Here is a 12,618-nt window from a genome sequence, read left to right as displayed (position 1 = left end):
ATGTCTTCATGAATTTTTATCATTTTATGTTGTTTTAATGAAATTTATTAATTACAAATTATATACAAATGCAGGTCTTAATTATCCACCACAAATTACTAAAATAAACGGAGTAGAATTTCTTGGTACAGTTCAATTAGAACCACTTCAATTACAAAAAGAAACAGAAATTGTTAGTAAAGATCAAGATGTTCAAGAATTAAATGAAGCACTAAAACAAGTAAAAGGAGAAGGAGAAAATCTTGCAACAGAAATGTTGGTTAACCATGATACTGGTGCATCTGTCCAAGTTACAAGTCATTTTGTACAGAGTAGTGGAAGTGGATTATTTTCAGGAATGGTCTTTTACATTCAAAGAGAAGTACCTAGACATCCAGTGGCATTTGTTATTGAGACATTAGGAGGAATTATAGTAGATAATGTTGATGATGAAAGTATTACTCATCAAGTAGGAGAACGAGGAGAACATAAAAATATTGAACGTGAATTTATTCAACCACAATGGATTTTTGATTGCGTTAATGAGAATTTCATTCTTCCATGTGGAGAATATGCTATTGGTCAAAAATTACCACCACATCTATCTCCTTATGTTAATGAAGAAGAAGAGGGTTATGTTACAGAACGTAGAAAACAATTGGATGCTATCAAGAATAATACTAAATATGATTATGAAGAAGAACAAAAGAAAGAAGAAGAAAGTAAGAAGATACAAGTAAAGGATCTTGAAAGTGATTTTGTTGATGGACTGGTAGAAGAAATGGGAGAAGAGAAAAAAGGAAAAGGAAAAGCACCTTCTGTCAGCAAAGAGGCTAAGAAAGAAGAACAAGAAAAGAAAAGAAAGATGGCAGTTTTAAGTGGTAAAGATAGAAGAATTGTTATGAAGAATGAAATGCTTGAACGACGCCAAACAAAGAAAGTAAATAAATTAAAAGAAAGATTAGCTAAATCAAAAGAACAAAAATAATGAACTGAGTTTAAAATGAATTGATTGATAATTAAAGATAAGAAATACTAATTTAATATAAAATAAAATGAGAAAATAAATAATTTATTTTTATAAAATATACATTAAAAAATATTCAATCTTATTTCAATACTATAATATTTAAGTAACTTACTGAAAAAATTAACAATGAATTTCTTATTATTTATCTGTATATATTTTTTAATCATTAAATATTTAAATACAAGAATTATTTAAAAAGTTATGTTACTTAATGATTAAAACCATTAAATGTCTTTTCAAAATAAAATAAAAACATTTTCTGACTGTTCAAATAATCTTTTTATATCTAGAACCAGTTATGAGATATATAGGAATTATACTAAGTTTATCTTCATATAAAATGAGTCACAACAAACAACGTATTGACGTATATTCAAAATAACGTCAAGGAAATAGATAAACAAGCTGACAAGAGAGTAATCGGAATGCATTTTTTTATTAAGTGAAAGTATTTGATTAAAGAATTATGAGTATTAACATGGGTTAACTGCTTTTACCTAAACAAAGAGTTTAAAGCAAAACACAATAACAAAAATAACTGATAAATTAGGAGAAACGAAGAATGGATATAGTTTCTATAATATTTGTTCCACTAATTCCATTTCTTCGATTGAGTAACTTCAGTTCATTACCTTTAATTTCTAGTTCATTCGGAATGGTAAGTGAGTTGGCTTGACTTATTACCTTTGCTTTGAAAGTAGAGTTAGAAGGAAATGACTTTGAAGATGTGAGATTGAATAGCGATACCTCCATTTCTTCTTCACTTGTAAATTCAGATTCAAGATAAATCCCAATAATTTTATTTTCTGTTGTTACAACACAAATCATGATATGGTCCAGGTTAATAATACTGGTTTCTATTGTCTCATCTTGTTTTGGAAATAAAATTTCATAGTCATCAAAGTCAATTCCATACCATTTATGAAGGAGCGTACTGAAAGGGTTTAGTGCTTTTTTCACTTCAACATCATCCCGAATTGGGATTTGTTGAATATTCAATAAGTTGTATTGTTCTTTAAGTTCTTTTAGTCTTTGCTCTAATTGTTTTTTTTCAATGTTTTTAGCATCTACGTATTGTTGGAATTCGCTGTAACTTTTTGCCCATTGGTTGTACTCTATTTCTTTTTGTTGGTACTCTCCATAAAATTGAATTATTTTTTGATAATACTCTTGTTGCATCATTGGTGATCTTATTTATTACTAGATTATTTTTTTTCTAAAAATTAATGATGTATATATTTTTTCTTTTTTTAATTAGTAATACTAAAATTTTTAATATACTTTTCAAATAACAAAAAAATAAAAATAAACAACAATTAATTAATTTTAAAATAGTCATAAGAAATTGGTTTGTTTGTAACTGAATGAATATATTCAACAAATTTCTTATAATGACTAGAATTTAAATGATTTTCAAAATACTTTTTATCTTCCCATCTTTGAAGAATTAAGTAATGAGAAGTATTTGTTGGTTCTTGACAAACAAGATAGCTAATACAACCTTCTTCTTTTCTTGATTCATTTTGCATTGCAAGAATTTTAGCAAAGAGTTCACGATCTTCATGCATATGGATATGGCATTGGACAAGGTATTTCATTTCACAGTTTATTAAATGAATTCTGTTGATAACTCAAATCTTTAAATATAAGTTTTCAACCCTTATCGTTCGATAAGAACTTTTTTGATAATTTTTTATTAACTTGGATAGTTATTTCCTTACTAAAAATAAGAATTTCAACTCAATTTCAATTTTTCTATTATTCTATTCTCTTCTATTATGATATTAATTTCATAAAAAGGGGGACGATTGAATTGTTAATTGAAAAAATTGAACTATTGATACAAAAATAATTGAATTCTAATTGAAATTTCTATTTTTTCTAAACCTAACCAATAATTTCAATTAAATTTCAATTTTTTTTTTGATTTTTATTTCTTTAAGTTCTGTGTTTTAAAATTTATAAATCACTATTTTGACTTAAAGTATGTTTATTAACAAAAATTAATTTTTATTGCCTTTTATAATAAAGAATAAACAGTAGTATTGATTAACATTATTCATTTTTTTTAATATTCAAGGTATTGCTGTTTTTTTTGAAACAAAAATAATCATTGAATGATTCAACTTTCTTTTCATTAAATAAAAGATGAAGGAATTATTAATTCAATTAGAATAGAATAGTAAATATACAATCTTTTGAATAAGTTATTAAAAATGGAGATTATAATAATGATAAAGATAAAAACGGTGGATTCATCATAAAAGATAAACATGAAATTACTTATTTGAAGTTGAAAACAAAAGAAGTAATAAAAAATTTTTAACATTTAATTATTATTTTTTCTTTTATAACAATTTAAAATGAAGAAAAAAAAGTCAGTTAATTTGAAGTATTAACAGCCACAGTTTCTGATTCTGCAATAGATATTGTTCCATCACATCCTGAAGAAGAAATCCATCTAATAGAGATAACTTCATTTATCCATTTAGCAGCATTTTTAGGTGTTAAAGTATAAGATGGTTTTTTTACAGCAACTAATAACCTTCTTCTACTCTGTGATTCAGAAAAGGTTTCACGACGTTCTTGAACAAAGAAATCATCAACATTCCATTGAGGATTTGGCATCATTTTAACAGTAAAAGAAAAAGCAGATGGGTTATATACAACACAAGATACTAATAACATTTCCTCTATTGGAATAATTTCCCATTTATCAATAAGTAAACCAACACTAACAATAACATTAATTGGAATAGAAAATGTTCTTCCAAATCGAGCAGTTGAAGAAGAAGCATAATTTATTTCAATATTAATATTTGATAATTCTCCACGTGCAGAAATAGCTAAAGGAATTTCAACACGTTGGTTTGGTAAGATAGGGAGAATATCTTGTAATGGTTTAGAAACAGTAACCTCAGTTAGATGAGTTGAGTCATCGTCTTTAACTTTAAAATTAATCCAATTTACTGCTAAATCTCCATCATTAATTAATTCTAATTTACTTTCATTAGTTTGACCAGGGAATAATGAAATTGCTTTTGATAAAAATGTTCCTGGAGCACTTTTTAATCGTGGCACATTATGTACAACAGGAACAATACAACATGGAGTTAATTCTTTTTTACATCTAAATCCTATTGGAACTGATTTAAAATGTAATGAACAACAATCGAATTCTAAACCATAAATTTTTAATAATCCTGAAGCTTTAGGTGTAATTGCATATTCAAATGTAATAGAGGAAGTAGACATAATATCTACACATTTAAAATGTGTTTCTATTTCAACTCCTTCACACCATGGTGTTATATTATCAACATTTAACATTGGATATAAAGGATTACTCATTTTAATTGTAATAAATGAAGTCTCATTTGAACTCCAAACAATAGGAATTTTCTTTGGCATTGATGGGTCATAAATGAATATTGATTTCTCAACTTTTCTACTTCTTATTTTTTCATTATCTTTAATAGTACTTAAACTAATACTTTCAATAACAGGAATTGATGGAAGGTTTGAAGAAATATAAACAGGACCTCCAATAGCTTTACAAATTAAATCCAACCTATTAATACTTTCTATTTGATCAGTCTCACTTACATGTTCGTGGAAATATGCTAATAATCTTAATAATAATTTAGCCATAGTCTCATCATAAATATCTCTTAACATAACTTTTTTCATAATGACGTAAGCTCTTAATGTTGACCATTGTACTTTATTTTCCATAATAAGATGTGGGCGTTGTATTTGTTTTTCATATTCTAAATCTAATTTTTCTAAATCATTAACTCCAAGTAATTCTGCTAATTCATCAACACAATAAATATCAAATGATTTGATTTGGCTTTTATAAGCTGTAATTGAATATAGAATATATTGCCTGTGATGATTCATTTTAAGTTGTTTTAATAATGAGTCAAACATTAAAGCAGAAATAATATCTTCTGTTTTACTAATTTTTTCATGGTGTTTAGAATCAATTTCTTCAATAATTTGTTGTGCTTTTTGATATACTTTTTGTTTAAGATAATATTGAGCTTGATAGAATAATAATTCTTTACAATAATAATGACCCAAATCTAAACTATCTATAAATTTAATTGCTTCTTTAATAGCCTCTTCATATTCTTTAGTATATTGTTGAAGATTTCTTTTAATAGGATCTAACATAATTGATGCAACAAATCCTATAACACTTTTAGTAAAAAATTTACCATTATACAATGATTGTACTTTATATGCTTTTATTGAATCAAGAAACATTTGATAGGCATTATCCCAATTCTTTTTATATAAATTAGCTTGTGCACATGAAAGATATAAAAGAGGTGGAATCTTTTTAGAAAAGATTGGATTAAAATGAGGACGAAGTGGTTTATTATTATCACACCATGTGTTTATTGTACTTTCCGTGTGAACAAGAATTGAATTAATTGAAGTTGGATTTAAAGTATCTACAACAAATAGTAATGACTTAATTTCACTCTTTAGTTCTGTTTTAAATAATTGTGATGATTGTGGTAAATTTAATAATAATGCTAAATGTCCAATACTTTCTTCCCAGTTTAATGTTACACATTCATGAAACATAGTAATTGAATTAATAACATCTTTATCACTTAACGTTGAACAATCAATAACTCCATAAATCATTTGAGCATAGACAACTTTATTTATATCTTTAACAAATAAGTCCCATGTCGTCTTTATAAATTTATATGAAGGTAACATATCAGGAAGGTCAAATTTCTTTTTAAATTCTCTTTCATAACCTTGAATATTTTCTACAGCTTTAACAAAAACAAAATCATTGATATTACCAACAGGAACCATTAATATTGTTGGATTAATTAAATCAGTAAATGATACTTGGCTATTACTTTCTTGAATAATTACTTTATTCACTTCACTTGTAATTTCAATTTTTGATTTTACAACTCTTTCAGATTTTGACATAATAGCAATACACCGTGTGGCAGCACAATAAAACTCTTGATCAGCATCATTTTCTGTAATTAATTCTAATAATTTATTTTTATTTAATAAACTTCTTATCAGTGTTGGAACAGTATTATAAATTGATGCACAAACATCAATTAATACTTTTTTTAATTTAGTACTTTTACATGAAAAGAGCATTTGAATTATTGTATTTATAAAACCCCTTTCACAAACTAAAGAAGAACAATCAACTGCCTTCTTAATAAATTGAAAGATGGACATATATATTGAAATATCATTATTCCCAGAAACAATCAACTCTTCTGTTCTTTTTACTATTGAAGAAGCTAATTCATTTAACTTAGAATGAGAAATTTCGTTCATAATATTTTCTATACACTTAACTAAGGAAGCTATATCTATTGTAGAGTCATTTAAATAATCAAGAAAACGGTCTTCTAATAATTGGTCATTATTATTACTTGGATTAACTAATTCAAAACAAATTTCTTTTGATTTTAATATTTCATGAAGTAATTGTAATGTGGAATATTTTGGTAGTTGTTTTAAGAGATAAATATGTCCAGAATGTTCAAACCATAGTTCCCTAAAATTAGGATTTGATTTAATTAATAAAAGTAATATACTAAAACAAAGTTCTGTTACTTGTTCAGAGATAGAATAATTCTTTTGAATATTAAGAATAAAAGTAATTAAATTACTTGCGGCAATATACTTTTCTGAAAGTGAGATTTTAGTTGAAGAAAAAATAGTCATTGGGAAATGTTCAATAATAGAAGAAAATACTTCATCAAGATGAGATGGTGAAATTCCAGTAATGAGAATATTTGAAAGACAAGAATATAATGTTAAGAATTGAAAAATATTTGATGAGTCAATTGCAATTGGAATAGATAATAATGATAAGATGTTATTATTGTTATACTTTGAATTAATAATTTGATTAGATAATGAATGAATATTAAAATCCATTGAACTTTGATATTTAATTAACTTTTCTTTTGGAATAAATGAGCTATCAATTTGTGTTTTGACTAAAAAATATAATGAACTTTCTATTAATACTGTACTCTCAGATCCTTGTATTAAAATATTTTTTATAACTTCTTTTGTTTTTTCAAGAAGAACATTGCAATTATTAATTGTCAATAATGAACTTAATGGAATAGTTAAATCATATAATTCTGTATCTGTTAAATCAATAATTGGAACAATACATTCTGGTTTAATTACTTTAGATTGAAGACATTGAAAGGCAATAAGAACTAATTTCCTTCTAATTAATAATGAAGATGGAAATTGTAATATTTTCTCTCGATTTTGTGGAAATAGAGTAGATAATAACTCTGATTGATTTACAAAGGAAACTAATGCATCGGTACTACACATATAACAAAGAATATTAAGTATTTTTGAAATAATTATTTCACTATTTGAGAATAATCGAAGATAGTGTTCAAATTTAGTTAAGAAATTTTCATTAAACATTGATATTAAACAATGATAATCAACTGCAGCAAGTTCTAAAGCTTCAACACATTTTTGTGTAATTATTTCATGAGTTGGATACTTGTCAAAAATAAATCTTATTGTTTGAATAAGTTGTCTATCTCTTAATAAAATAATCCCATCAGGAGAATATAATACGTGAATAACATTATCAATTGGTTCTGTTTTTCCTGTTTGGGTAACTTCATACAATTGTTTAATTAATACTTGTTCATTTACAAAAGCAGTATCAGTAGGAAATGTATCAATAGCTGGAATTAAAGATGCATTCCCAGTAAGTGCTATATATCTCCATGCATGATAACTTGATTGAAGTATTTTGTCTGAAGACATTGGTTGAGGATAAAGATAAGATGGGCATAATATCATTAAGTCATTAACAAATTTTGTTTTTGATGAAGAAGGATTAGTAAAGATTTCGAAAGAAGAAGATGACGATAATAATTTATTTAATAAATTGACTGCTTTTGTTGAAGGTGTTTGTAAAAGTATTGTTGGTAATCGAAGATATAACATTCTTGAACATGCACTTCGTTGAGAAGAAAATAACATAAATATTTTTAACACATATTTCTGATAATCAACTAAGAAAGTAATTAAAAAATCTATAACATAAGATGAGACAATAAGAGGTGATATGACTTTTAAATATCTCTTAAGAAAATGATAGAAATTAATTAAAATCTCTTCACTTGGTTTTACACTCAACTGATGAAGATGGTCAAAGTACTCTCGTTCTCTATCTTTTGGGTGTGTCATCATTTGATTAAGATAATATTTGCTGTACTCTTCCATTTCTCTTTTCTTTTTTGTTTTTTATTATTTTTTTTCTAGTTTTTATTTTTTTTTTTTTTTTTGAAAGATCATTAAATCCATTTTAATTTTTCAATTCTATTTTTATAAAAGTAGTTTTTAAATTAACTTTCATAATCTAAAAATAGTGAATTATAAAAAAGAAAAATACTAAGAAATAAAAATACTAAGAAATAAAAATAAAAAGGGAACATCCGATTTCAAAGAACTGTCATAGAAGAAATCTATTTTCTTTTATCGTTTGATAAAGAAAAGAACTTAGAAAAAATAATTAACATGTCTCAACAACAACTTATTCGATTATTACAAGAAAAAGAACGATTGATGAAAAACTTTGAACGTTCTAAAAATCTAATGAAAGTAAGTGAAGCATGTTCGGAATTAGTTAATTTTACCAAAAATAAAATTGACCCATTCTCACCTGAATTTAAAGAAACAAATCCTTGGGATAAAAGTAGTGACGCTGGTTGCTGTTCGTTAATGTAATTACATTCTTTAGTTTTAACTTTAATTTAAATAATTCTAAAATGCGAATATTTCCTTATTTTTTTAAATATTTGAACTTCTTTCAATAAATCATATAAATGCTATTATTTATAAATTTCTGTCGTTTTTTTTATTTTTTTTATCTTGATTTATTATTGTGTTTTGTATTACAAAAAAAGAGAATTAAAAAAAAAAGAAGCAAATAAAAAAATCAACAATGAAAAATAAAAAAGTAAAAACAGAAAAAGAAAAAAATACAGGGTTTATTAAAGAAAGCACTCAAAAAAAAAAGAAGACTAAAAAATTCAAAGATGACTGAACAACAAAATAGCTCAAAAACTAAAAATGATAAAAATTCATCTATTGATTTAAGTACATTATCTATGAGACAGATCTGTAAATTAAGTCATAAAAAACAAAGCTCTATCAAAAAATTAAAAGAACTTAAACAACCATTTAATCGATATTTAGATGAAGAGTGTATTGGTGAGATATCGAATGAAAAAAGTGGTGAAGAAAATGGGACAGAACATAATTCAATTAAAAAAAGTAATTTATTAAAACCAAAAAAAAGTAAAAAATGGGATAAAGAAGAAATATTAAAATTATATACTGGAATAATGAAATATGGAGCAGACTTTGGATTAATAGAATTAATGTTTGATGGTCGTACTCGAAAACAAATAAAAGCAAAATTTAAAGCAGAAGAACGTATCAGACCAAAAATGATTGAAAAAGCTCTAAACGCTCAACAAACAATGGATACTAATTTATTACAAGAAACCTTAGACTTGATAGGGAAACAACATGATTTAAGTTCATCATCTGATGAAGTACTTCCTAGGCCTGATGTATTTTAACTGTTATTAAGATTTCTTTAATTTAATTAACTCTCTGTTTTATTTAATTAATATAATAATATATATATATTCACATTAAAAAAAGGAAATAAAATTGTTACTAGTTACCCTCAAAAAAGAAATGTGTTAAATTTCAAATATACTTTTCTTTTTTCTCTTTAATTCTTTTTATTAATTGGCATTCCAATTGATTCAAGCATTTTGAGAGTAACTGGATCAGCAGTAATTTTATCAATATTAACTTCAGATTTTTCTGGAACATAATTATCTCTTCTTTCTCTTTCTTCTTCTTGAAGTTTGAAAGAAATTCCTCTAACTGGACCTTTTTGGATTCTTCTCATTAAATGAGTAATGAAACCAGCAATTTTATTTCTTAATCTTTTAGTTTCAACAACAGCAACTTCATCAACAACACGTTTGTTAGTATGGAAGTCAAGAGTTAAAAGTGGATAATACTTTTCAATAATATTTCTTGCGGCTCTCTTAACAGTTTTAGTTCTGACTCCTCCCATTTCAGCTGTGGTTGAATCAACTTTGAAAGTTCTTTCCTTTACTTTAAAACCTTTTAGGTTTTAAACATGTATTTTTTTGCCCTTTTATTATTTCTTTTTTTTCTCTCATCTTTTTAGTCTTATATAACATTATTTTTTTATTTTTTATATTAAAAAAATAACAAATTTTTCTATTTACCAAAAAAGAAAATTAATCAGTTTTTGTTTTTTCTTCTTTATCTTCTTCTTCTAAAGGAATTGATAGTGTTTTAGAACGTACAGCTGAATAATGAATCTCTTTATATGTAAAGAAAATAACACCAAAAACTACTACTAAAGAAATAGTAACAATCCATCCCCATTTTACTAAGAAAGGTGTTGGAATTGATTTATATTCAGGATAACCCCACTTGAAACATAATACTCCTTCAAGGAGTAAGGTAAGGCCAAGAATCCAAGAAGCAGACCCGATGTCTTTAGTATTTTTATCAATAACATATTGATAACATTGTCTAAATACTAAAGGTGCTTGTAAAGCTAAAATAATTAAACGGATAAGATTTAAGTAATGAGATGGTTTCAACCATAACTCTGCTTTTAAGAAGAATGAATTTAAATCAAATAATTGGAAATAAATAATAAGAATAATAACATAAATAAATCGCTTCCAATGAGTAAACATTCCCCAATGATAACGTGTCCATGATTTAGGTGTAAATTGTCCAATAACTCGGAATATTTTTCCTTTCTTTTGCATAGGGGAAACACCACTAAAATTATATTCCCTTAATTCAAAATATTGAAGTGTTTTTGATCCAAGCCAAATTCCAAGAGCATTGCATCCAAAAACATCTAAAATAACATGATCCCACCAACACTCATGGAAATTAGGAAGAATGTGTTGGAAGGATAATTCCATAAATTCAAATAAAATACTATTAAACCATGTTAATTTCCAATCACGACAAATAACACATCGTGCCCACCATCCAACAAAATGATATATTACAAATTCATCGAGAAGTACATTTTTAAAATTGTTCCATTTACATGGTAGTTCTGGTGTATATAATCTACAATCAACTGCATACTCTCTTTCTGGTAATATTTTACCAAGTTTTGGATCAATATTTCTTAACCATTGTCTAACATCATTTACATCTTGGAATAATAAGAAACAAATTAACATTAAATAACATAACCCAACACCTTGAATACATTTCCAAAACATTGGATGAGGATGTACAAAATAACTATCTGGTAAGAAGAAAGTACACCAACAAACAACAACAAGTGACATAAATAACCATGGAACTAAATTTGATGGTGGTGAAGTGACATACCCTTTATAGTATAAATAAACTAATACTCCTAGTAATGCTACCATACATAATACAGAATGTGGCCCTTTTACCCATTCGTAATATGAGGTTGTGTCATATTGTTCTGTAATTTGTTTTAATTCCTCTTTCATCCCAATTTCTTCTTCTTGATCAGGAGTGACATAAACTACTTCTTGTTTTGTGGTTTGTTGTTCTGTCATTGTTTATACTTTATTCCTTTAAAACCTCTTAAAAACCCTGGTTTTTCATATCTTTTTTGTTCTTTTGAGTGTATATTTCTTTAAAAATCATTATTTTCTGAGCATTTAAATTCACTCTATTTCCACCTTAATTTAATGAAAATCATCTTATTATTATCTTTCTTAGACTTTTGTAATTTTCATAGTATATTCAGCTTTATTTAAAACATTCTAAAAATAATTGATTTTCCATATTGTTGGAATTATATATAATTCCTTATAAAATACCTGAGAAAAATTTTTCATTTAAAATAGATTTTTATTTTTCTCTTTTTTAATCATTTATCCTTATTATCAATAAAATTATCTGTTCTTATGAACTTTTCATCTCTTTAATTAATTTCATTATCCTTTGTACCTTTTTTCATTTGTTTTAATTGTGTTAAATTACACAAACTATTTACTTTGTAGTTTAAGTGCTTTTAACCTCTCGCTTTATCGAATTATTTTTAATTTTACATTTTATAAACTAAATTTAAGTAGCTGGAAATATTAAATCTAAAATACTTCATATTGATGTATTAAAATATTGTAAACATTGTTATGTAACCACCCAATCTATTAATTATGTATTGTTATGATGAAATGAAGAAGAATTAAATATCAAAATATGAGTATGTGTGTAAACAAATATATAAATATATATATTAATTATATATTTTATTGAATCTGATGAAATAGATTTTAATGCATATCATAAATGTATTAATAATGATGAAATAGTTATAACTTACAATAATGATTTATTGGTTAATGACCATTCTTTTAATGTTAGAATACCAGATATATATTATCAAAAGATCAAAAAATGATATATTAATGATATTGATATATTTCAAGATAGAAATAATGAATTAAATTATATTTACAAAATAAATAAATACAAACAATTACAAG

General features: G+C 25.3%; 7 protein-coding genes across 7 annotated transcripts in view, besides 13 other annotated features; 2 read left to right on the top strand and 5 right to left on the bottom strand.

Moving 5' to 3' along the window:
* Nucleotides 1-967, top strand: part of EDI_100250 (Pescadillo, putative) — a gene marked incomplete at both ends in the record, with an annotated part of 1,527 nt that extends 560 nt beyond the window's left edge. Inside the window, one exon of the mRNA XM_001733391.1 lies at nucleotides 1-967. This exon is cut by the window's left edge and continues 110 nt beyond it. Within this exon, the coding sequence (XP_001733443.1) occupies nucleotides 1-967 (967 nt within the window).
* A 48-nt stretch (nucleotides 968-1,015) lies between these two features.
* Nucleotides 1,016-1,207: a sequence feature (AT_rich).
* A 348-nt stretch (nucleotides 1,208-1,555) lies between these two features.
* On the bottom strand, nucleotides 1,556-2,191 carry EDI_100240 (uncharacterized protein; the record flags this gene model as incomplete). The annotated part of the gene is made up of 1 exon (XM_001738772.1): nucleotides 1,556-2,191. The coding sequence occupies one exon, from the start codon at nucleotides 2,189-2,191 to the stop codon at nucleotides 1,556-1,558; it is 636 nt and encodes a 211-aa protein (XP_001738824.1).
* A 22-nt stretch (nucleotides 2,192-2,213) lies between these two features.
* Nucleotides 2,214-2,343: a sequence feature (AT_rich).
* EDI_100230 (uncharacterized protein) lies at nucleotides 2,326-2,607 on the bottom strand (the record flags this gene model as incomplete). The annotated part of the gene is made up of 1 exon (XM_001738771.1): nucleotides 2,326-2,607. The coding sequence occupies one exon, from the start codon at nucleotides 2,605-2,607 to the stop codon at nucleotides 2,326-2,328; it is 282 nt and encodes a 93-aa protein (XP_001738823.1).
* A 295-nt stretch (nucleotides 2,608-2,902) lies between these two features.
* Nucleotides 2,903-2,945: a sequence feature (AT_rich).
* A 373-nt stretch (nucleotides 2,946-3,318) lies between these two features.
* Nucleotides 3,319-3,374: a sequence feature (AT_rich).
* Nucleotides 3,375-3,391: 17 nt separating this feature from the next.
* On the bottom strand, nucleotides 3,392-8,284 carry EDI_100220 (uncharacterized protein; the record flags this gene model as incomplete). The annotated part of the gene is made up of 1 exon (XM_001738770.1): nucleotides 3,392-8,284. The coding sequence occupies one exon, from the start codon at nucleotides 8,282-8,284 to the stop codon at nucleotides 3,392-3,394; it is 4,893 nt and encodes a 1,630-aa protein (XP_001738822.1).
* Nucleotides 6,031-6,065: a sequence feature (AT_rich).
* Nucleotides 7,927-7,948: a sequence feature (AT_rich).
* Nucleotides 8,284-8,346: a microsatellite.
* A 75-nt stretch (nucleotides 8,347-8,421) lies between these two features.
* Nucleotides 8,422-8,488: a microsatellite.
* A 471-nt stretch (nucleotides 8,489-8,959) lies between these two features.
* Nucleotides 8,960-9,043: a microsatellite.
* A 56-nt stretch (nucleotides 9,044-9,099) lies between these two features.
* On the top strand, nucleotides 9,100-9,648 carry EDI_100210 (uncharacterized protein; the record flags this gene model as incomplete). Its single annotated transcript, XM_001738769.1, has 1 exon — nucleotides 9,100-9,648. The coding sequence occupies one exon, from the start codon at nucleotides 9,100-9,102 to the stop codon at nucleotides 9,646-9,648; it is 549 nt and encodes a 182-aa protein (XP_001738821.1).
* Nucleotides 9,649-9,685: 37 nt separating this feature from the next.
* Nucleotides 9,686-9,719: a sequence feature (AT_rich).
* Nucleotides 9,720-9,806: 87 nt separating this feature from the next.
* Nucleotides 9,807-10,160, bottom strand: EDI_100200 (40S ribosomal protein S17-A, putative; the record flags this gene model as incomplete). The annotated part of the gene is made up of 1 exon (XM_001738768.1): nucleotides 9,807-10,160. The coding sequence occupies one exon, from the start codon at nucleotides 10,158-10,160 to the stop codon at nucleotides 9,807-9,809; it is 354 nt and encodes a 117-aa protein (XP_001738820.1).
* A 119-nt stretch (nucleotides 10,161-10,279) lies between these two features.
* Nucleotides 10,280-10,330: a sequence feature (AT_rich).
* A 20-nt stretch (nucleotides 10,331-10,350) lies between these two features.
* EDI_100190 (phosphatidylserine synthase, putative) lies at nucleotides 10,351-11,682 on the bottom strand (the record flags this gene model as incomplete). The annotated part of the gene is made up of 1 exon (XM_001738767.1): nucleotides 10,351-11,682. One exon carries the CDS (start codon nucleotides 11,680-11,682, stop codon nucleotides 10,351-10,353), a length of 1,332 nt encoding a protein of 443 aa, XP_001738819.1.
* A 480-nt stretch (nucleotides 11,683-12,162) lies between these two features.
* Nucleotides 12,163-12,200: a sequence feature (AT_rich).
* A 6-nt stretch (nucleotides 12,201-12,206) lies between these two features.
* Nucleotides 12,207-12,618: a repeat region.

The sequence above is a fragment of the Entamoeba dispar genome, genomic scaffold, assembly GCF_000209125.1.
Source record: "Entamoeba dispar SAW760 scf_1105229461685 genomic scaffold, whole genome shotgun sequence".
NCBI classification, from domain to species: Eukaryota; Evosea; order Mastigamoebida; family Endamoebidae; genus Entamoeba; species Entamoeba dispar.
This window is presented reverse-complemented; position numbering and strand designations above follow the sequence as displayed.